A 24,021-nucleotide genomic window follows, 5' to 3' on the forward strand; every position below is an offset into this window, starting at 1 on the left:
CTTGTACTCAAGTGTTCACTTCGTTCTGCACACAGACTTTGAACTGGAGCGTCACAACTCAGTGATCACAGAGTCACTGAGACTAAATTAGACTTTGTTGAGTCATTGTGACAAAGTTAGCAAGCTGACGTACAGCAGGTATGACGTTTAGCAGATGTTGCACCACTGTCACAAACCTAGTTTAGTGTGTTAGCATGCTAACAATTGCTAATTAGGACTAAACCCAAAGTAGAGCTGAGGCTGATGGGAATTAAATTAGTTTTGCAGGTTTTTTGCCTGGAAACAAGTTGATTATTGCACAAGATGAGAAGTCGGAGGATCATCAAAGTTATTTCGATGGATCCTGTGAGGAACATGAATTTAACACATTTCATGCTAATCACTCAATGCTCCAATGTCAGCCTCCTGGGGGCGCTAGAGGAAATCTCAGAGGATCACCAAAAGTCATTCCTGTCAAATATTTTTATTGGATGTATGTGTGTAGAAGTCACCTGCTGGGGGTCACTCACCTGTGTGTGTGTGTGTGTGTGTGTGTGAGTGTGTGTGGGTCAGAGGGGGGCGGGGCAGAGGGCAGTCAGGTGAGGTCAGGTCATCTGATGTAGCTGTTGTTATTCCACCTCACCTAGACAGTGCTTGAGCTGGAGGAGGAAGTGAAGTCCACATCCAAAATGACACCTGTTTTAACACACACTGATATTATAATTATGACCGGCTAACCCAAACTTGTCAGTCGCAGGTGTGAATTTACCTTTAGCTGATCTAAATCTTCTGTGTTGATGTGCTGAAGAGACAGCGTGATGAATCACCGATGAACTGATCGGACGGATTTAGTTCAGGAAGAGCAGAAACGTGTCACACGTGTCTGAATGTGGAACAAACTCAGATGAGCAGGAAACGAGTGCAGCAGGTGAACGAGTGCTGAGCCTGCCACCACAGACTGAAGGCAGATTAAGGTCAAAGGTCAGCAGATGGCTGCGGCTCTGCAGATCAACAGTCCATCTGAACGAGTTCAGCACTGCGATTGGTCCCTCACTGTCAGAGGAAACCTCACTGCGGTATAATGTTGTATATCGGTAAATGTACCTTACTTTCGTTATTGATTAATCTGTTTTGACGGATGGAAATTTAGTTTAGTGAGCTATAAAACACAGGGAGAAGCAAATCCTCACATTTGAGAGACTGCAACTAATGTATTTTCTTTTCTTTTTGCCTTTAAATGTAAATTAAATGATTAAAAAAATAATTAAAATAGCTGCCGATCAACAAAGTTGAACTTATAATGAACGCTCAGCGCTGAGTTACTTGGTGTTTCCACTGAAATGAATTGATTTCAGTCTAAACTGTGCTTCACGGCGGCAGCTGCAGTCAGTCTGTCTGGTGTGCTTCATCGTGTCTTTGCAGTCAGGACTTCACTGGTGAATTTATCTGAATGATCGTATTTATTCACGGTTTGATTTGTTAGACAGCTCATCATGGTGTTCGGTCACACTTCAGTCACTTCAGTTCAAGGTACAAATCAGAGACCAACATTTATTAAAAGAAAACATGAATTCTGCTTATATAATTGTCATTATTAACTATTGTTAGTACACATTCAGGCTGCATTCAGAGGGATTCTGGGCAACACATAAGAAAGTCAAAGCATCGTCTGTGCGTCACCTTTCAAACACGAGAGGCAGCTTGAAGTGCAAAGCAGAAAGACTGTGATTTTGGATTTTAAATCCTGCCCAGTGTGTCAGTGTATAACAACGATCCATATATAAAACGAGCAGCTGCTGTGTAAAATTAAATCTCTGACATAATGTGTCTTTCCATACAGGCCATGTCTCTGCATTCGCTGTGTGTGATGCAAGCTGTCATCAGCAGTCGTCAGTACAGAACTACCCAGCAGTTTATAAAGTCCTTAAAATCAGCAGCACCATTTAAGTATTAGCACCCACATAGTAATCATAATCCAGTAATATACAGCATATTCCTCTTAAATGGGCTATTCTGCATAATATTTTGATACTAATACTGCACTCTTTTCCTTTTGAGCGCAGGATTTTTTACCTCTACCCTTGTATTTGTACTTGTCCAGTGTGAACAAAACATAATATCGAAACTGTCTCGTGTCTGTTTCTGACGAACGAGCGGCTCAGGATTGCAACATCGTGGCTCCGCCCCCGCCGGATGACGACACCGAGGGAGGAAACAACGTAACCAAACAGACCCAGAGTCAGTCCGAGTCCTCAGTCCGGCTCAAAGTTCTGGAGCCGAGCGGGGTCAGAGCAGACCGGAGTCCGGAGGATCAGACTGGACCTGAATCTACACCGAAACGCGGACATTATTGTACTTTAAAGTCAGACAGGAAGACAGAAGGACTCGGCTCCACTCGGCTTTGTTCGCTTCAGCGCCGGATATATATATATTTTTAAAAAAAAGACAAGTTTCATTTTTATATTTGAATTAATGGTTTCGCTTCGTTGATTAAGCTGATTTTCACCGTCAGTTTAATATTATGATGACTGAAGAAGCAGCTCAATAACAGCTGACTGACGACAGGTTGCGCAACCGACACGACAATAAGGACACAAAGGCGTCATCAGTCGACTCCAGTATTCCCAGTATCAGACCTGCTGCTCCCAGTTGGAGTTCAAACTACACAAGAAAACCTTTTGTTTTTGTCTTCAGCAACTTCTGCTCCACAGACAGACAGACAGCTTTAGAACCACCGACTCTACTGGGTTTCTATTGAGTCTACTGGATCTACTGGTTTCCTGTTGACCTGCAGTCCGGACCAGTCTGTCTATCTAAAGAGGACAAGGTAAGAAACTGGCCTCAGAGCAGTGATGGAAGAAGTACTCAATAATAAGTATTCGATAGTTTTACTTCAGTAAAACAGTACAAGTATAATCAGCGAAATGTAGTGTACAGTAGCCTCCTCGTGGCCTCTTTCACTAATATTAATATCTATATTGGATTACTTCTGATGCAGTAACGTGGAAACAGCATCCTTAAGTCGTCGAGGTGGAGCCCATTCTAACAGCTGCACAGTTTCTGGTAGTTTAATCTATAAATGATCACATCTGTTAAGTACATCATGTTTAATCTGGTACAAAGTAACTTCAGATGACAGTTAAAAAAGTCCAATATTCAATATTTAACTCTGAAAATGTGGTGAAGCTCTATGAATAGCAGAAAATGAATTAATCAAAGTACAAATACCTCAAAACATGTTGGACTGTAGTTAAGTAAATGTACTTGTTGTCAGACGAGTTTCTGATCAAAACAGGCTCAGCTTTAAGCATCAAGTTTCATTCTTGACCTTAAAAATAACAGTTTGAAAAAACAATCTCGAACTCAAGGTCGGTTTACTGGCTCTTTCTGGTGCTTTCAGCCGGACCATACGGTCTTCATCAGCGGATGTTTTCTGCCAGGTTGTCATAGAGATGGGTCTGTTAGCAGCTCAGAGGCTTTAATGGTTGGCTAATATTTAAAGACTTGTTGTTTCAAGATGGCTTTAGAGAGTTTGATCTGATTTGTTGAACACTATGAGAAAGTTCAGGAGAAGGCTTGTAGGCTAGAAGCACTGTTTCCAAAGTCAAGAGTAAACTTTGATGCATGGCTTTAAAGTTTGTGCACTCGACTGACTCCATGACAACTGAGCAGACTCCTTCCACTGATGAAGAGCGCTGAAAAGCCTGGGAAAACTGATAGGAAGTGGACATTGAGGCTTAACGCTAGTTTAGAGAGGCAACAAATGCAAATATTAGACTTTTTTCTGCTGTCAAACACAATAAAACTGATGTATTAACTTTAATGTAGGTTTACTGCAGCAGGTGAACACAAGAAATGAAGACAAATATGGTACAAATGAATGTGATGGTAGATGACAGTTAACGATTAGGAGCAAAATTATTAAAGAATAAAATGTGAACGAGGCATCTGAACTTGTGACTGACATGTTAACAGCAGCTGACACAGAGACATCGTTGTTCCGATCAGATCAATAATCCAGCCTCGTTTAAAGGTACCAGAAAAGAGGACAAACAGCAGCAGGGAAAGTCTGGTGAACTATGAAATATTTATAATGTAAAATAATTGAAAACGTACAAGATGAAAATATCTGCAGTAGCTAAAGTTCTTGTATAAAAGTGAGTTTTCAGTGCTGAAACAGTTTCTTTTGGCAAAAATGCTAAAAATAGAGAAGCTCCAGCTTCTTAAATGTGAATATTTGCTGGTTCTCTTCTGGTCTTCTATCATAATAAACTGAATATGTTTGGGTTGTGCACTGTTTGGACATTTTCACTGATTTCTAACACTGATCAACAGATTTAATAATTAAATTAAGCTGATGTACGACGAAGACAAGAGTGACACTTTTCAGCCAGGCCTTCGTCCAAGTCAGATACTCTGTTGAGTCCAGTAGAATTGAGTAGAATCTAGTTTTGTATTTCAGTCGTTTGATCTTTAATTGTGAAGCTGCATCTAAACAGAAAGTGGTTGAAGAAGATTCACTCTGTGTGTGTGTGTGTGTGTGTGTCAGGGGATGACGTTGCTGTGGTGACGCTGTGACTCAGGGTATTTCACCAGAGTGAAAGCACCATTGGCCAACAGCAGTTTTCCACAGTGTCACCACGGCGACCACAGGCTCAGAAAAATTCTATACACACACACGCACGCACACTCACAGGATGCGTGTGTGGTAGGTGTTGACTGTATTTAAAGCCTGTTTAAACTATAAACTGTTGTGCTCTGATGCAACGATCTGAAAGCTGAAGCGTCTGTCAGTTTACAGGAAGTTGCATCATGAAGCCTATAGACACGTTAACAGTGTAACATGTGAGCGGCAGAGACACAGAACACAGTGAGATGTGATGCTAATGTAACTCCTCTTACTGTATGTGAAAATATTACTAAAGAGGGTTTAGTGGAGGGAGGAGGCTCAGCTGTGCTGGCACCAGCAGAGGGCGCTGCAGTGCAAAGGTGAAACCAGGAGTGGAAGTTAATGTTTATAGTTTTAACCCGAACCATTCTTGGAAAAAAAGAGAGACCAAAAACAGAGCTCAAAGGGAGAAAATAATGAACTTTCATTTGTTGGGTGGACACAAATTCCCAATCTGCTAGATATGTGAACGAGCAGCTGTTTGCTAACAAGGTGGCCATGGTAACTTAAAAGGCGATAGGTCAGAATTGGGTTTACAGTTTGTTTCTACTGCCCCCAAGTGGTCAGAAAATGTGGTTGTGTATCAGCCTACCCTGAAATAACTCAGAAACTATCAGATGGATTGGCAGGAAATTCTGATCCCCTCAGAATGAATTTGTGTGGCTCCATCATCTGGTCATAATTTTAATTAGTCCACAACTTCGGCTAATAACCAAATACCATTACTGCATCACATTTGTCAATGCTGAAGTTATTTTGCATAATCTTGCTCAAACAGGAATTGTTAAAAAATGGAAAGCAGTTACATTCAAGAAAACTAGTTCAGGTGAAGCTAATATACCTCCCACAGCTTCTTCACAGTAACAATAAAGCTGTGAGTATTAAGTAACCTGATGATGTCACGTCTCTGCTCCAATCACAGATGACCATGGATGTGACTACAGTCAGGTCTCAGCTGTGTCTGAAGAGGCTTTTGGACGAGCCCCAGGATAATTTACCAAAATGTAAATTAGCTCGTCTGACTCCACAACCTCCTGCCACCGGCCTATCACCCTGCCTCAAGCCCAGAAGCCCCGCCCCTAAGTCCAACCAGAACCAATCCCCATCCAAAGTCGGACCGTACTTCCTGTTTGAACGCTGCGAGGGGGAGGAGACTTACAGGGCTGAGCATGCACACACAAAGCAGCAATACACCTGCCAGGTAGAGCTACCAGTAATACTAATAATGCAAGAGATACTACAAGAAATACTACTTATATTGCTACTGATGCAGTAATAATGTTGTTAATGCTGCTGATGATACTGCAAAAATTAACGCACAACTGTAGCAACCGTTACCCTAACTGTCACCTCTCGTTGCCATGGTTGCAGGTGCTTCCTCTGCGTGGTTACCAGGAGCGGTTGGCTGTGTACACCCGTATTGGTCACCATGCAAACATCTGTGCCCTGCTGGACGTGGTGATTGGCCAGGACAGCGTGTACGTCTTCCTGCCTGGTCACCACGGTGACATGCACGCGTACGTGCGAAGCAGGAAGCGTCTAGGCGAGGAGGAGGCGGGGCATCTGTTCACTCAGATGCTGAATGCCGTGACGCACTGTCATCGTCACGGAGTCGTCCTGAGAGACCTGAAGCTCCGCCGGTTCGTCTTCACTGACAAATACAGGTGAGACTGACAAGTCCTCTGTGAATACTGCTAGTACTACAATACTGCATACTATAGTGACACACACAGGTGAGACTGACAAATACTGTGTAAATACTACTAATACTGCATACCACAGTGACAGCAACAGTGACACAGATGAGGCTGACAGACTGGTAGTTCTGATACTGCATACCACACTGACGCACACAGGTGAGACTGAAAGACAGGGAGTACTGATAATACTACAGAATTACTGCTAATACTGCGAAGCGCCGAAGGTCTATCTTCACTGAAGCACAGGTGAAACTGAACTGATGATACTAACAGACACAGAAACTACTACTAATACTCCTACAACATATCGATGCTGATTCTACACTTATATTACTGATGATAAAGCAAAAATAATACTTCATGATACTGCTAACAACTGATATCAATTCTTTTCATAGTACTACAGATACTACTGCTGTCACTGCTGATGCAGTAAGTAGATTAAAACTGTGTGTGGTTTTCTTTCTGCAGGACTCGTCTCGCCCTGCTTGGCCTCAATGACTGTGTCCTCCTGCATGGTAACCATGACGACGACTCTCTGACAGACAGACACGGCTGCCCCGCGTACGTCAGCCCCGAGCTGCTGACCAATGGGAAAGGTTCTTACTCAGGCCGCGCAGCAGACATCTGGAGCCTGGGCGTGTCTCTCTACACCATGCTGATTGGACGATACCCGTTTCAGGACACGCAGCCCGCCGTGCTGTTCGCCAAGATCCGCCGCGGGGCCTTCAGCCTGCCTGACTGGCTGTCACCACAAGCCAAGTGTCTGATTGGCTGCATGCTGAGGAAGTCGCCTGCGGAGAGGCTGGAGGCGGCGGAGCTGCTGATGCACCCGTGGCTGACAAATCCCTGTGTGCCACATCACAACATGCACAAGACGCATCACAGCTCACAAAAAACACTACAGAGTAAACAAGAGGCGGATGATCAGGTGGTGCCAACATGGACGGAAAAAAAACACTAGCACACGTGTACTTCTATACTTGTGAGGACCTGCATTAGCCCTTAACCTTAATCACAACTAATGAGCTCCAACCCTTATATTAAAGTTAACCAAAACCTGATTCAGACTTAAACCCTGAAAACAAGTCTGAACCCTCAACACTGCCTTTGAAGAGGTGAGGATCAGACAAAATGTCCTCAGTCCCACAGTCAACAGCCCAACTTGGTCCTCACAAAGATAGACATACAAGATCACAGACACTACAGAGACAGTCTGATCCTGGATTACTTGACCAGCCCTCAGGTGCCTTCCTCCTGCTGTAGCTGTGACTCAATGCAAACTCTGCCTCCTCACAAAGGGACGTGGTCTGTGACGGTGTCCTCACCTCGAGGCCTCAACCTGCTCCTCGTCTTCCACAAATCATAACTGATCCACCAGCTTCACCAATACCTGACACACACCAGAATGACTGGTGTGTTCAGTGTGTCGCCCAAAAACTCCCATTTCCCCCTGAACACAGAGTCCGAGTTAAACTAAGGCCTCATTATTGACATCCTGCAGGGGTAATTTTACTGATCCACTTCAACACCTGGTCACATGGTCATTTCTGACTTATGTAGTTGATGAAGACTTCCTGGACACACCATTGGTTTTAAAAAATGGATTCGGAAGACCAAAAATGGGATACAGCTTGTTTCAGTGTTTACACTTCCTGGTTGCTCCCTAAAAGTATAAGAGAAGGATCGGTCAGTCACCAAAGTCGCCAGTGACAGAAATCACCAGAGAAATTTACACAAATTCAGCATAAAGTGGCCAACGATGCCAAACTGTTAAATTCAGCATCAGGCTGACTTTAAAACAACAAAGTGTTTCAGTCCTTTTATGATGATCACAGTTTAATGGGAGTTGGGAGCCGCCATCACAGCCTGTTATCTCAGGATCAAAACTTAATTTCCTAATTTCTCTAAATTCTATTATTGTGGTGCTCATGAAAACTTATCCTGAAACAACAATGTACTCATTATTTTTATTTAATAGTTTAATAGTTTTCTTGTGACAGGACATGTAATTTTGCCTGGCTAACAAGCATATTCATCACTGTAATAATAATAATTACATGCAACCATCATCCAAAATAACAGGGCAGTAAATTTGTGATCATGAGAAAACTATTTCTGATACGTCAACATGAGAATATAATTGAATCTCAGGATAAAGGATCTATTTTAAGCACCACGTATTGAGTCATAATAAAAAAATAATGAAGTCGTAATCTTGAGATAAACAGACTGAAATAATTCCTGACACGTCTTTTGCTCCCTTTGACGAAGACTGGCCAATCACGACCCAACAGACGTGCAGCCAGCCAATAGGATGCCTTCTTCTGAATGTGTCATTCAGACCTCAGTTACAGTTTTAAAGTAAATAAAGATGTTTCACAGACTGTTGGTCCCGAACTGTCTTTTGTTTGATTTGAATTAAGGAAACATTTTACTGTTATGTAAATCACCACACTGACTGCCACAGTAGATACAGAATTACTGTGAATCATAAATTAACTAAATATACATTTAAATAATGCATTAAAATGAAGAAATAAATCATCATTAAATGTGCCAGTTAGTGATTCTTCTATCTCATCGTGTATTAATGGAATGGTGGTGTACATGTTCGGAAAATAAGAAAAATAGACTTCTAGATAAGCTTGTCTGGGGCGTTGTTTGTAGCGAGCTATTTCTTGGCTGGAGCCAGTAACCCCCTGAAGTCTCTGCAGGGCAATTTCTCAGGGGCGCGAAATAGTCTGGCATAATACCCTCGCAAATGGATATTTTTACGTCTTGGTTTTTGTAAGGATTAAACGCACACAATGGCTAAAATGTTAATTAGTAGATTTTGTAACCGATGCACAGAGCGAGGCTAACTGTTTCCCCCTGTTCCCAGTATTTGTGCTAAGCTAAGCTAAAAAGCTGCCCGCTTCATATTTAATGGACAGATATGAGAGTGGTATTTATGTTCTCGTCTAACTCAGTGCCAAAAAGTGAGTAAGTACTGATTCAATGTCAAGCCATTCCTCTGATGATTTGACATCAGATCATCAGAGGAATTGATCAACCAGATCAACCAGCCGATGCCCAGCAGCGAGTCTCTTCACATTTATGATCATCCGGTTTCTAATTTCCTCTTTTTCTTGCACAGTTCTCATGGAAAAAAGGGAAGAAATGACATACAGAACATGAGCTCTGGCAGCAGCAGTTTTTCTCACCATCATGTTTAATTGCTAAATCCCATCACACAGCAGAATAAATCCTGTGACTGTCACTTCAATCAGACTCTAATCCTTCATCACAAAGAACAGAATCTCTGCTCTGTCCTCATCTGTGTGAAATATCCAACCAATAGTCAGTAAACCGTCCTTTATGTCAGCTCATTTGTCCCTGGTGAAGTCACTGGCGGCAGCCAATCAAGAGACAGTATCAGTGTCCATGTCTTCAGTGTCGTCGCCCTCCGAGCGGCAGATCTCCTCCAATGCCAGCTCTGACAGACAGGAAATAGGAAGTAAAAAACAGGAATGTGTTTATCTCAGTGTTCTAAATGGTGTTTTATGTGGCCAAACATAAGCGGATTCATGTTAAGGTGTAAAATTTAAGTTATTTTTTAACTCTACCATGTATACCTACATGTATAGATCCTAATGTCATAAAGATTTGTCAGATCACAATATTGTGACATGCGGATATATTTACACCATAATTAAACAGCAGCAACACACACGACTGAAATTAAAAGCAGTGTCACTGGTAATCGTGTTATTTTGCATATAAATGATCCTATGAGTCCTACACAGTGAGGTATATACAAATTTCAAATATGGGAAAAAGCTCTGGTATCAGTATTGTCAGATAACCTGCGTTTAGGTCCCAGATTCTATAGGAAGAAAAAAACTGGGGTTAACTACAGGGAGGAAATTTTTTTTTGGTTGGTTGGTACTGCAGTGCCACTAATGATCATTTTTGGGACATGTTTGTGCGTTTGAGAGCCTGTCACTTCCATGTGGTAGATTTCTCAAACACATCTTTCACACTCAAGACTAATCCTGCACAATCAAAAATCCAGTTTTAATCATTTCCAAAACAGCACAGGCAGTCTCTCACATTAAAAGACATCTGATACAACGATTTACATGACTAAAGGATAAGAAGTGCAACAATGCAGGTGAGCAGAATGGCTGAATCACTTTTAACCCACATATTACAGTGCATTTGGCTAGTTCATAGCCGCAGAGAGAACGGCAACAAACCAAATTAAAATCAGGTTTTTAAAGGATTCTGTTGATGTAAGCCACATACTGTATGTTCCCATTTTACTGCAAATGCATGAGAAACATTTTTAGAATCGTCTTTACTGCAGAAACAGTCCTGCGACCAGATCATCTGTCAAACTAGACTCACTGCTCACAGAGAATTTCATGATGAGGAGTTTAAACAGTCTAACTGTCTAAAATCGCTTCAAGAGCCTGACAGGCGAGATGTAACTGATAGAGATTATGTTCTGATTTAATTGGAGGAATTCCTGTTTCACTTTTATATAGAAAAGGCTTGAGGGGGGAGTTTGACTGAAACGAAAACTTGCAGACTGCTGGCTGTCTAACCCAAACCCCCCTATACCTGGATACCCCTGATCTGCAAACAACTGCCTGGTCAGTGCTGCAGTTACAAGTTACAATGTTTTCAGCATTTAACTTCACAAAACATGTGTGTGTGTGTGTGTGTGTGTGCGTGTGCATGCACCTTCGCTCTCGCTCAGCTCGGGGATCTTCCTCAGCGTGTCTCGTACAGCAGGTATCACCTGGTCGTACATGTGCAGCAGCGGCCTGCAGCTCTCTGAGAAGCTGCTGTGATGCAGCAGCAGCCAGTGCAGCAGCAGCAGACACTCTCTGAGCAGCGACGCCGCCGCGCCGCGCCACCATGGCAACGAGGGGGCGGAGCACGGCTGTGGGGGCGGGGCAGGGCCTGAGGAAAAACACAAAAACTAAGTACTGAGTGATCAAGTAATCAAGGAAGGCAGCTTGTTAGGTGTTGAGAACAGATTTAGGGACATGGAGAATGTTTCCAGCCTCATGTTTAAATCTGAAAAGTGACTGACCTGTGGAATCTGTTGGCTCCTGAGAACCACGAACATCCAACCACTGACGATGGAAAACAATCACCACTGTCTGAACCAACTGACAAAGAGAGAAAGACTTGAGTTTTGTGTAGAAAGGTGCAACACAAAGCTTAGTGTCACTGCATGAAGAGACAGGGTCAGAGTTTTACCTCAGTGTAACACTGACAGGTGCTGTGACAGCTGGTGGTCCAGCTCTCTGCTCTCTGAGTCGTCAGTCTGCTCAGCAAACGAACCACCTGAAACACAAAAACAACAAAAGCCAAAACAGAAGTACTGTAATGAAAAAATCAGTAACTTAATTTGTCCAGAGTGGGGCAATTGATTATGTTGCAGTGGGAATACAATGATAATAAAAGCACACAGCACATGAATACAACACAAGAACAAAAAACAGAAATACACTCAGTCAATTAAAGAGACAAAAAACCCAACATTGTGCAAATAACTACATTTCCCCCTAGAGTTTAGGAGAGAGATGGCAGAAGGCATAAAGAAGTTAATTCTCAAAAAAAGCTGTATTCAAATATTAGCTGCTGCCAGCACAAACAAAACAAGGCTGAGCCTGTGTTAACATGCTGAGGGGCAGAATTATGTGTTATATAACAGTTTAAATGATGGATTTAGTGCAAGGTACATTTCACAGCAATAATTCCATCAGCACAACAAGAGTCATGTCAGTCTAATACTGCTTTCATTAATAAATTAACTCTGGTCTGGTTTTACTTTGTCCTGCTTTGTCAGTTGCTGTCACTGAAACTCAAGACTTGAACACCAAATTTATCAAGACAACAAATTAACATGTCGAACAATAACCAACGATAACAGGAGCAGTTTAGAAAACAGGCAGGCTTCTTATTAAAAACTATCAAATATAAAACACTTGAAATTAGACTTAAGAGCCTGTTTCTAATACCAAAAATATTGATTGGCTGCTTGATTTCTGGCTTCAATGTCTGGACTGGACTGCAGTGTGATGAGAAATATCCTTATATGAGATTAGGTGTTAACCTACCTGTCTTGGGACTGTGACAAGAAGCGAGTCCAGGTAAGAGATGGGTTTAAACTCATTTAATGCATCCAACTAAAGATAACTAAAATAAACAATGGGAGATGGAAATTGACAACATCTGCCATCAAAACAATGCATGAATGTGTGGCACATGCGCTATGGGTGAATGCCCGCTAAAGGAGGAGGCACATGGGCCAGCTGTTCCAGTAGCAGCAAACAAGATCAACTGATGACCCTCCACCATAAAGCCAATGTTCTGCTGAGGTTGGACCAGAACAGCCCAATACACACAGAGTGAGGGCGTCACAGTGCTTCAAATGATTTATGGATCATTTTACACCGTGCACAGTGACTGGTCAGGTATGTGGAGGTGTGAAAGTGGTCAGGGTATGAACATGTCTTTTTTTTTTTTTTTAATTGATCACACAACTCCTTTTGGCATTTTTCATGTTAACAACACCACCATGAGTTTCTTGGAAAACAGACTCAGTCTCAAAGTGCGCACCAATTTTCCTTTTTGAACAATTTATGGTGCAGAGACTACAAGGACACACAAAAGAGAGTTGTTGGAGGGAGATCAGGGAGACAGTCAGATGCAGCCTGGAGGAGAGACCATGAATACTGTAGAGATTCAGAACAGGTGGAAACACTCTGACTTTAGCCGTGGTCAGACCACACAAAACAGTTTATTTGAAACATGAGACCTTAACCCCGCTGTTATTCATCTACATCTCCTGTAGAATGCAGGACTCAGTATGTCTCTGCACTATGTGTGTGTATGTGTGTGTTTGTGTCACCTGCAGGTCCAGCTGAATCCAGTCTGTGTGTGTAGCCTGGTTGTCTCTTCTGGTTCTGATGAACTGGAACAACTTCAGGAAAACACATGGATCTTAAGAGAACAAAAACAAAATCAAACACTGCTGACATTCAGCTGCAGTGAAATCCTGTGAAGCAGAAACATAAAGGTATACTATGCAGGAATTGATGGCAACTGTTTGTAAACAACACTCAAACTTGGCCCCTCCTCCTTGGCTCCAAACGGCGCCCCCCTTCCCCACAGGGGCAACACAAACAGGCCCATGTACCACCTACAGCAGGCATGTCCAAACTATTCCATAAAGGGCTGTGTGGCTGCAGGTTTTCGTTCCAACCAAGGAGGAGCACACCAGGCCAACCAATCAACATCAAGGGATCCCTTAGTTATCAGCTGAAAAGGGAGATCAGCTGATTAAATGAGTCCAGCCTGGTGTGCTCCTCCTTGGTTGGAGCGAAAACCTGCAGCCACACGGCCCTTTATGGAATAGTTTGGACATGGCTGACCTACAGCATCACATACCTACATAGGACAGTGACTCAAGAGTGGTGTAACTGAGTACCAGCAGGAAAATGAATGAGATATCTATCTATCTATCTATCTATCTATCCATCTATCCATACATGAACAGTACAGCTACAGTAATAGCTGGATTACTGGCTCTAATTACCCGGTTGTTACTAGACAATAACTATGTGTCATATCATCATGACAGAATTACAATGGCTAGTAATCTGTGGAGTTACAGACAGCAGTCAACAAGCCAACAGCAACATAAGCTAATTGCCTTTGTGTACAGACAGGAGAATTCAGTGGAGCTTTCCGAACTGCAGACACAGACAACACAGATTACAGTGTCAGCCTGGCTGCTAGCTTTTCATGAAGCCCTGACCTCACCTACGCACTGTGATTGGCTGGGGGCTGCACACCCACACAAACATCCCAACCGCAGTTAAATAAGAAGAGGAAAACACAGGCAGAGAGAGGGGTGTCTGCAGATAATCACACTGCTAGTGGGTCATCAGTGATGACTTTTTAGGAAAATCCTGTATAGTACACCTTCGAGTGAATATTTGAAGCAAAATAAAGATAAAAAAAACATTACAGTGAACATTAAAGAGTGGTTCCCAAGTAAAATTATTACATTATTATTATTATATTACAGAAGAGCTAAATTCATTGTAGTAACAGTGATGTAACAGAGGGCAGAGCCTCACCATGCTGAGAGCAGAGCTGCTGGGCCAGTGTCTGGTGGTCGGACATGGACATGAGGACAGACACACAGCCTGAGACTGTCTGCAACCTGCTGTCTGCTGACAAACACACACACAGCACCTGCAGCACACAATTCAACCTGAGGGAGAGAGAGATAGAGAGATGTGACCTGTGCAAATTAATAGTCAACAGTAAGAGGATTCCTTTATCTGTCACTTCTGTAGTAAAAACTGAACACTGCCCAGAAGCTGCACTTTTGTCCTCTGATTTTTATTTATTTATTTTTTTTGCTTCTGGACTGTTGGTCAGACTGAATCACTTTCTGAAAACTACAAGCAATTAAAGTCATTAGTTTGGACCAATACAAGATTTTTGAGGCTGATACTGATAACAATATGCAAGAGAAAACTCTGATAACGACACACTGGCCAGTGTTCATGTTGGTGAATCTGCACCAATAAAAGTAATCCTGCATTAGCTGGTGGCAGTTTCTCGTTGTTATGGAAAACATCACTTGATATTTAATACTGAAGAAAGGTCTGACACAACAACTTCTGATACAAACTGCAGTGATCAGGTTCAAAGGGTTAACTCCTGTGTGCTGTAGTTAATCTATTTTTAAGCACCTCAGTTCATTTCCAGAAACTTCTGCATGTGATCTTCACAAAGTTCACCGTCAGTTCACATTTCACCAGTCATTTTTACTGTCTGTTACATCACAACAGTGACTGTAAATCACTGCAGATAGTTTACAGTCAGATATTGCATAAGCACTGACAGTCAATGGAAAACTCATGCAACCACAATCCCTGATCAGCCACTCCTCTACCTCCAGTAATCCTCCCAGGTGAGTGTTGCGTCATAAGAGTGTGTGTATGCCTTTGCAATGTAACTGGAGGCCTTTTAATGTTTACCTGTCAGCGTGTGTGTGTGGAGTCCTCTCAATTAGGACACACAGGGTCTTCATTGCATTGAGGACAAGCTCTTCTCTCTGTGAGCCACCGCTGAGCCCTGCTTCACACAGCCGCAACACTGACTGCAGCAAGGCATTGTGGGAGCACTGATCCACACATGTAGAGTGCTCGGCCTAAGACCAGCAGGAGAGAGGGCGGAGGATTTCAATTAAATGTTTTTGTAAGGGGAAATCTAAGTGAAAAATCTCTCTCCAGTTATCAGGAACAATTTTTCTTATCACAAAGTTGTTATTTCAATATCGCTCCTCTGTAGCGTAATAAAGTGAGGAGAGAAAGTCAATGCAGTAAAAAAAAAGTACAACAAAGTTGAAGGAGGAACAATGTGTGTGTGTGTGTACCTTCTTGTCTGTAACTCTGCTCTGACTCTCCTTTGACAACACAGCCTCCACCACCTAGGAGCATCACAAAGGTCAGAAAATAGTCAACAACTAGATGATCATTCACTCTGTACATGAACACTTTAACATTACTAAGATTTGTTTAGATCAAACTTTACAGATCCTGGTGTGTTCATGTGTTTTTCACTATGGAAACAAAGTGATGACTTTCTTAAATCCCCCCTCCACTCAATAATGTCTCTTTCTCCTTGTTACTTCACTTGAATGTTTGAACTTCCCTGTGCAAAATGATGTTTGCTCAGTTTGACACTAGAGGACTGTTTTCACACTCATCACACACTTACACTGTTTGGACAAAGCCTAAATCAAAGGAAAGTTACATTTCATACTGATGGACTTGACCAGTGTTGTAAATGAAAGAGTGAATATGATATCCTCTGATATGCCTCTGGTTTTGAGACTGCTGGATCATTGCAGGTGTCTGTAGTGTTACTGCTGTGTCATCACCTCATCACTGTGGGCCAGCACCAGATAGAGGAGCCTCAGAGCAGCCAAACCAGTGTCCTCCACGCTGGAACCAGTCAAACCAGCCTCCTCCGGTCTCCCTAGTTCAGCAGCGGGAGCAACATGGCCTGCGGGGAGCGAACTGGCAGCAGCAGAGTTTGAACCACCAGCAGAGGTGGAGCGGAGTGAGTCCAGAGCCTGACAGAGCCGAGACAGGTGAAGGTCCAACAAAGGGAGGAGGAGGACAGCTCCGGGACATGACCTACACACACACACACACGCACACGCATAAGACAGAGAACGGTGGATTGTGTAAGCTGATATATCAGTGAAAAATGTAGCATACAGCTTACATCGACTCTATAAATGGTGGCATTTTGAACTTGTGGTCATTTCAATGCTGCTGTTACATCATTTGGCCAAAAGAGGGCCCTGTTGTCCACAGCCCTGTTCAGTTGTGGCTGCACCTTGTTGTTCTGGATTTTTCAGTGAGCAGCAGACATCAGAATTAGTAAAGGTTCAGCAGAGCAGCTGTAGTATCTCGGTGCAAAGGTTTACCTTTTGTTTCTGCTGCTGGCTGCAGCTTCTGGCCGGCTCTGACTCAGCATGTTGAGTCCAGTTACAGCCAGACTCTGGACCGGACTCAGAGCAGCTCTGGGAGCTCCACCTTCACCACCACTGACTGCGGCATCAGAGTGGAGTAGAAGACCTGCTGACAGCCCACTGAAATCATAACATACAACACAACATTAATAAGTTAGTCTTTTATTAGACGGTTTAGCTCCTTCGTGCTTGAGTGGCAATGGTTACTAGAAGGAGTACTACAACCACCACTGCTCCTACCGTTAAACAACTATCAATACTCCCACTCAAGTCAAATTTGTGTTTATTAAGTTTTAAAATGACATTTGATATTACATTAAAAGTTATTTTATATTACAGTTTTTTCTCCTTCAGGTTTGTGTCGCGGTGGATTTGGCGACACCGTGTGGTGATGGGGTGTCACAACATGGTGTGGTTGCATTAAGGGACACCATAATGTTTAGTTAATAGTTTTATATATTATTATTGTCTTATATGCATGTGTAGACTTTAATGCAAGAGTTCCAAAGCTAGCCTGGTGTGCTGGCTTTAGAAACAAACTCAAGGATCCACACAGAATGATGTGTTTACTCGTCAACTTTATAATACCAGGGTGACTTTCAAATAAGCATGAAACCTCTTTTGTTTGATCTGTTTGCCACTTGCCTAAAGTAGCTGAAGGGTAATTACCTTGCTCAAGGACACTTCAGTAATGGTAATGAGGGAAGATTACTTTTCACTTCCTGACCCAGATTTATTCTGCCACACCAGGCATTGAACCAGTATCTGTTTCTCTCTGAAGTTACCACTACAAACACCTTCCCTCTAATACAGCACCGTATTACACATATGACCACATTACCTTCCCTGTTGTCATGGTTACAGGGCAGGGTGTTTACCTGGATGTCAGGTGGATGTCAGTCATACTCATAGACAGCAGGTGAGAGAGGCTGAGGCTGCTGGGAGATAAAGGCTGCTGCAGCAACAGTCCCAGCAGAACGCCACCTGGAGGACAACACAGTAAGTACCACGCATAAAGACACATTTACAGACACAATTTCCATGAAGCTGTTAGACATGTGAGAGAGGAATAAAGAGCCCTAGATATTCTGACATTCAGTTCCTTGTAAGGGTTAAGGTCCAAAAGCATCTTACATCTTTCCAGTCATTCCAAAATCCTAAACCTGTCAGCATCGCTGAAGGCTTGCTTTGCCCTCCATATCCCCCACAAAAAAAGTGAAATCAGATGTGTTGAAATACTACCGATTACAAGCTGAAGAACATCTGCAGAACGTACTGGAGGAAGGTGCCTGCTCTGCAGATCAACCAAGGCTCATAATTAACGGTTCATATCAAGTGAAATTAAGTAACAAATTCACTGAAAAAGATGTTTCCTCTCTGTGATGGAATAAAATTATTTGTAAGGTATGTGATTCCAGTGATTCCAGTGTGTTTCAGTAACATTTTAATCATATTTGATGATTATCAAGATATCATCAATAATCATGCCAAGCTGTCAGAGAAGTGTAATTATGCACAAACACCCCTGTGTGATGTTAGGATGTTTAATATCTCTCTGAACTGTTCTGTAATGTCTCTGTGTTTGACCTGATGAACTGATCTCGTGTCAGTTCAAGGTAACAGATATCACTGAGCAGGATAACACTGTCAGTAGTGGTAAAGCTCACAGGCACTCTTCCGTGTGGAGCATGTGTGTTATTTAAGTATGACTTAGAGTCTAACATCTTTTTTTGGCTGACTCATTTTATAAACTTTAGAAATCCATCAGGAAACCAAAGACATTTTAATTCAACTGAGTTGCACGCACACGTATATTATTACAAAGATCAGCCTACGTGAGGTTAGAGAAGAGCAAAGGAGCAGAATCACTTGTTGATTGGCACAGATAAATTGTAGCGCTTCTACCTCCTTTGTGTCACCAGTGTAATGACGTACTACACACAGACTGACTGACCTCGGTGCTGCAGGTGCACAGGTCTGATGGACAGGAAGGGGTCTGGCCGAGACACTTCTTGTCTGTCACTGGATCTGCTGCCAGACGACCCTCTGTCCCCACCATCTCTCCGTGTCTTCCTCGGCGTCTTCACCGGTGTTGTTCTGGATGAGACATGGGCTCCAAACGTCTCCTTGGTGATGAAGCCATTTTCTGTCGGAGAGGAGGAGCTGCTGCCACCCCCATGATGTAACTGGGCGAGGCTGCTAACTACTTTAGGACTGAGAGGAGAGAGAAAGAGAGAACAGAGATGAGCTGATGACGATTAATCATTCTGACGGTCGTATATGTTCACTTGTGAGTCACAGCTGCAACTGTTCCACTAAATTGTGACCTGTGACCTTTGACCTCCTGACAAAATAACAGACTTCCTTTAGGTTTTGTTTTACTTTTGTCAACTCCTAAAATTCTCAGTAACTTTCACACAGTGTGACTGAACCTGTAGATACGTCTTCAGTCTTGTTTTGTGCACTAACAAATATCTTATCATCAAGCATTCGATTGATCGTCAAACCTGTTGTAATATTGATGACTGACCTGTTTCTAGGCAGTGGAGAGGCCATCTTGTTTCTGTCTGAACTGTGTAGTTTGGTCTTCATCTCATTGATCTCTGCCTCTTTAAACTGCAGCTCTGACTGCAAAGACTGAACCTAAACAACATATCATTATCATGTCATTCTGAGCATTGTATGGACCGTATATATAGACGTGTGTGTAGGTGTGTTTCAGCTCCTCACCTTCCTGTTGAGCTCCTTCTCTCTGTCGCTCTGCTCTCTCTGTCTCTGAGTCTCCAGCAGGATCTGGTCCTGCTTCTGGGCTTCCTTCTCCTGCTGAACTCTTTTCAGAGAGTCCCTCAGGACCCGGATTTCCCCGCTCTTCAACACAATCTCCTCTTCCACCTCCTTTAGCTAAAACATATACATTCACCAGGACATATTTATCCTGAGTCTCTTCTCAGTTGGTATACGTCAATCCTAAATTAGTAAATCTCATCTACTTTTGAAGACCTCACACTGCTTCCAACCTTGTTATCTAGAGATTTTTCTACTAGGTACTAGGTCTTGGTATCAGACCAGAGCAACTTTTTTTGGTCAAGACTGAAATGTCAAACTTGATCTCTCACACTCACACACACACACACACACACAGGTGAAAACAATACCAGCCATGACAACATAAAGGCAAAAAGGGAAGATTACAGTGTTACATTATACAAAGATATAGGGCCAAATTAAGAAAGAATTCAATACCAATCACTATAATGAACTGTTATGTTTCTTTTATAATTTATTACAAACTGTTTTATTACTGCTTTGTAGCTTTCAGTGATTTAAAACCACTTTACAAGAGCCCTGCTCAATAAAGACATGAGGATACAGGAAACCTAATTATTAATAACTTAATAACAAAATAATGTATTCATGCTAGATTATAATGTGCGAACACTGAATGTGCTGTTCTGCTCTGATTATGTAGTTGTTAACTGTGTTGATCTTCCAGGATGTTTTGTTCTGAAACTGCCCTGCTGATCGTGTGTCTGATGTGAAGTTTTATAAAATGAGAGTCTCACCTTCCTCTTTAACTCTGCATGCTGAGCCTCCAGTAGACTGTAGGAGTCTTCTCTGTCCGACCCAAACTGCTGCCTTTTGTCTGAACACATGAAACAACAGAGCTTTGTCAACATGTTCAACACAAAACTCATCAACTGTATTAGCTGTCTGACCTTCACTTTGACATCTGCTTGTTAAAGGACACTGCAGTCATTCTGCAGGTTTTAACACAGTGTGTAGAGGTGTATCATTACAGCTTGATACAGTGAATCATTAGACAGTACGTGCATTTACTGTGACAACACACAGTGACTGATTAAAAATTAGCTCTTGGTCACAAAAAAGACAGACAGAAAGAAATTTAGCTTCCTAAACATTGGCTAAGATGAATTATTACTGATCTGAACTTACTGAGAAGCTCTCTGCTTGGTATCCCAGCATTCCCTCTGTTGCTGCTACTGAACCCAAATGTGTTTTCTCTGCTGTGATTGGTTGCAGCTCTGCTCTGTTTGCTCTGCGCTGCAGAAGGCAGCCTGGTGGACCCACAGGCCAGCTCTGTTGGTCTGATTCCTGGTTTAGATCCAAGCCCAGATGCAGTGGCTGAGGTGATGGCCTGCGAGGCAATGACGTCAATCTCATCCAAGTCGTCCTGGGTGAAGTCGTCGTCATCTCCAAATGGGTCATCAAAGGCCGTCACTGTCTCTACATCGTGGTTCAGGCCTCGGAGGCGCTTGGTGGGGGGAAAGTTCATCCTTTGGGGGAGGAAGAAGAAAGTTAACCAGCAAAAAACAACTATTACTCTACAGTGTTGTTGGTGTAATATCAGGACCCATATTCATTAAGTGTTTCATAGTAGAAAATCAATTCTAGGTGGCCAAAGATTTTACTTTGCGATGCAACTTTTGGTTGTACGAGATGCAACCAAAACGGCATCACTTTTTCTAGTCAGTGATGTTCACACTAACCATATCTATCTATATATTTTCATACAAGGGTTAGTGAACATTTCACCGGTGTGGGTATGAAATAAGTTTTTTTTTCTGATTTTGAACATTGAAGAAGAAAACATAGGAACAACAAAAAACACTTTCTGCTTTTAATTGTTTGACTCATAAGTGAAAGTTTAGGGCCATTCCTCAGACCGTTTCTGGTATGTTTTAAACACACTGGTGCTGAATGTTATTCTGCTGATTACCCATCAACAGCAGGTTTCAAGGGTCTGCAAGTTATTTCTAATAGAAACGGAATAAAAACAGTGGCTCCTGCCAGGAAGGAAGGGACACAATCTTGACACTGATCAGTTTTGTAGACGCACATCGGGAATGTGTAGGGCCAAAGTGACTGCTAGTGGTTCGTTTCTCACTACACTAAAACTTCTCAACAGGCCAGTTATTAGTTAACTAGGTAGGTGTCTAACGTTAACGTTAGCTCCTCTGAATTACCTGTTTTAACTTACCCGTCTCCTGCTGTTGCTGCTGTCGCTCGTTAGCTGTTAGCTTCAAATATTTAGCTAGCCGTGATTCCAGTGGAGCCTGCTAAGCTAACACAGCTCACTTCGTCACGACAACATTTCAATGTCTGAAAACATTTCATGAAAACGACGTTAGAGGTGCCTGATAATTGTCTTCTTTAATACGGTGCAACAGCACTAAATTAAACTGCAAAAATATATATCTTAAATGGCTCTCCAGCAACAACACATCGTGAAATTAAATAAGTGAGGATAAAGTGTGGTATTCAAGTCAGTCAACCCACTGCTGTGCCGCTGATAATCTGACCAATCAAAGCGCGCTGCTCTGACAGTCAGACCAATCATAGGCAACCATGCGTTGGACTGGTTGCTGTACAGGCCCCTGTTCGAGACATTCTGTGCTAAACGCGCGAGAAAAAAAAAACAAACAAAAAACAAAAAATGTGAAGAGCCGATGTCTTTAAAAAAACAATTCGACGTTTTGGTGAATGTTTTTTGTTAGTTTTGGTGAATGTTTTTTGTTAGTTACATGACAAAACTGGACTCAACTGGACTTATTGCACTCAAGGAGTGCAATAACTTCTTGGGCTCTCTGTTTTGCAATTCCTAGCCCTGTGATACGACTGTCAATTATGGACACACACAACGTTATATCTTTCACTGAACAGGTGTCTGTGAGAGTTGAGTTGCTAACTACCTTAGCTCTGTACAAAAACTGCATACAGTGGGGAAACAACCAGCCTGGCTCTGTCCTAAGGTAACAAAATCCACCCACCAGCACCTCTGTGTATAACATTTCATGGCCCCTCTTTCCTCTCATCTGAGTTTTGGCAGCTGGACAGTCAGACAACATTATGTCCACAGATTGGGGGGTATGTACATGCATCCCTGGTGGAAACTACCATGCATGTGCTAAGAAGAAAATACAAAATTAAAGGTCCAGCGCAAAGGATTTAGTGGCATCTAGTGGTGAGCCAACTGAATATCTCTCACCTCACCCCTCCCTTCTAAGTGTGCATGCGACCCTATGGTGGCTGTGAAACTAGTGAAAAACGCTCGAGGCACTCTCTAGAGCCATTTTTAATTTTGCTGGGCTACTGTAGAAACATGATGGTGCAACATGGAAGAGGACCCACTCCCTCTTAGCACAGCATATCATTCTGCGGGAAAGAAAAAATGATTCTTATTTTCAGGTGATTATATGCTAATGAGGACATACTTAGGAATATCATATTCGATTTCTGCCAATAGAGCCCCTTAATCTTGCAGCCTGGTTCTTTTTAATTGCACCCTTGTAACTCCTGTCATGTTGGTAGTCTGACATTTGCTGCCACAGTTTTTATCAACATCTTATTTCAAAGGATGGTGGATGTTAATATGAATCCATGTATGTACACTCTCTTCATATAGAAGCTTCTAGTGGCTTCTCAGCAACAGCAAGTGTGCTTTCCATTTTTAGATACAGACAGGTCTGTGTGTCACAGCTAAGGCTCTACAATGTGTGTGCGTGTATGTAACTCTGACACATGCTCTCTCTCTCTCTCTCTCTCTCTCTCTCCGCCTCCATACTTCAGTACAGAAATGGCAGAGCTCAGCGAAAGGCATCCAGATGCACCCGTCATCATCATCAAGACACACACACACACACACACACACAATCATCACTAACATCTGCACCACCATAGCATCACCGGTACTCTGCACCGCTACGGGTCTCCTCTGCACAGATTCAGCTCTTCATGTCTTCAAAAGATAATTCAGTGACACACACACACATATATTTGGCAGGCGAGTTGGTTACCATAACAACCAAACAGTCAAAGCAGGGTCACTGAGTGAATCAGATGAAATGAAGCCTACATACATGTGTATATGTGTGTTACTGCAGAGCAGAGGAACGACTGTAACTCTCATATGAAGGTTACTGTTTCTGTCCATCGTGGATTTGAGACACCTCTGATTGGCCAGTGTTCTGGCTCCCACTACAGCCAGACTGCCAGAGAGCTGTCCCTTTTGATGTGATATTCACAGACAGATATAAACCTTTCTCAACTGGGAGTCACCAAGTTTTTTTTTTTATTTGGTATTTCTGCGT

General features: G+C 42.5%; 2 protein-coding genes across 2 annotated transcripts; one reads left to right on the forward strand and one right to left on the reverse strand.

Annotated features, from left to right (window-relative positions):
• Positions 1–2,197: 2,197 nt before the first annotated feature.
• Positions 2,198–9,905, forward strand: trib3 (tribbles pseudokinase 3). The gene is made up of 4 exons (XM_041952524.1): positions 2,198–2,806; positions 5,571–5,849; positions 6,020–6,312; positions 6,820–9,905. The coding sequence occupies exons 2-4, from the start codon at positions 5,571–5,573 to the stop codon at positions 7,310–7,312; spliced, it is 1,065 nt and encodes a 354-aa protein (XP_041808458.1). The 5' UTR covers positions 2,198–2,806; the 3' UTR covers positions 7,313–9,905.
• LOC121617351 (ATR interacting protein) lies at positions 8,363–22,203 on the reverse strand. The gene is made up of 17 exons (XM_041952510.1): positions 21,912–22,203; positions 20,867–21,207; positions 20,476–20,555; positions 19,643–19,813; positions 19,443–19,555; positions 18,867–19,126; positions 17,791–17,896; positions 16,868–17,032; positions 16,313–16,571; positions 15,806–15,859; positions 15,408–15,580; positions 14,496–14,632; positions 13,262–13,353; positions 11,605–11,691; positions 11,435–11,513; positions 11,080–11,301; positions 8,363–9,826 (listed from the first exon to the last, which is right to left on the reverse strand). Exons 2-17 carry the CDS (start codon positions 21,204–21,206, stop codon positions 9,753–9,755), a joined length of 2,412 nt encoding a protein of 803 aa, XP_041808444.1. The 5' UTR covers position 21,207; positions 21,912–22,203; the 3' UTR covers positions 8,363–9,752.
• Positions 22,204–24,021: the final 1,818 nt, after the last annotated feature.

This window comes from Chelmon rostratus, chromosome 2 (genome assembly GCF_017976325.1).
Source record: "Chelmon rostratus isolate fCheRos1 chromosome 2, fCheRos1.pri, whole genome shotgun sequence".
In the NCBI taxonomy this organism is placed as follows: Eukaryota; Metazoa; Chordata; class Actinopteri; order Chaetodontiformes; family Chaetodontidae; genus Chelmon; species Chelmon rostratus.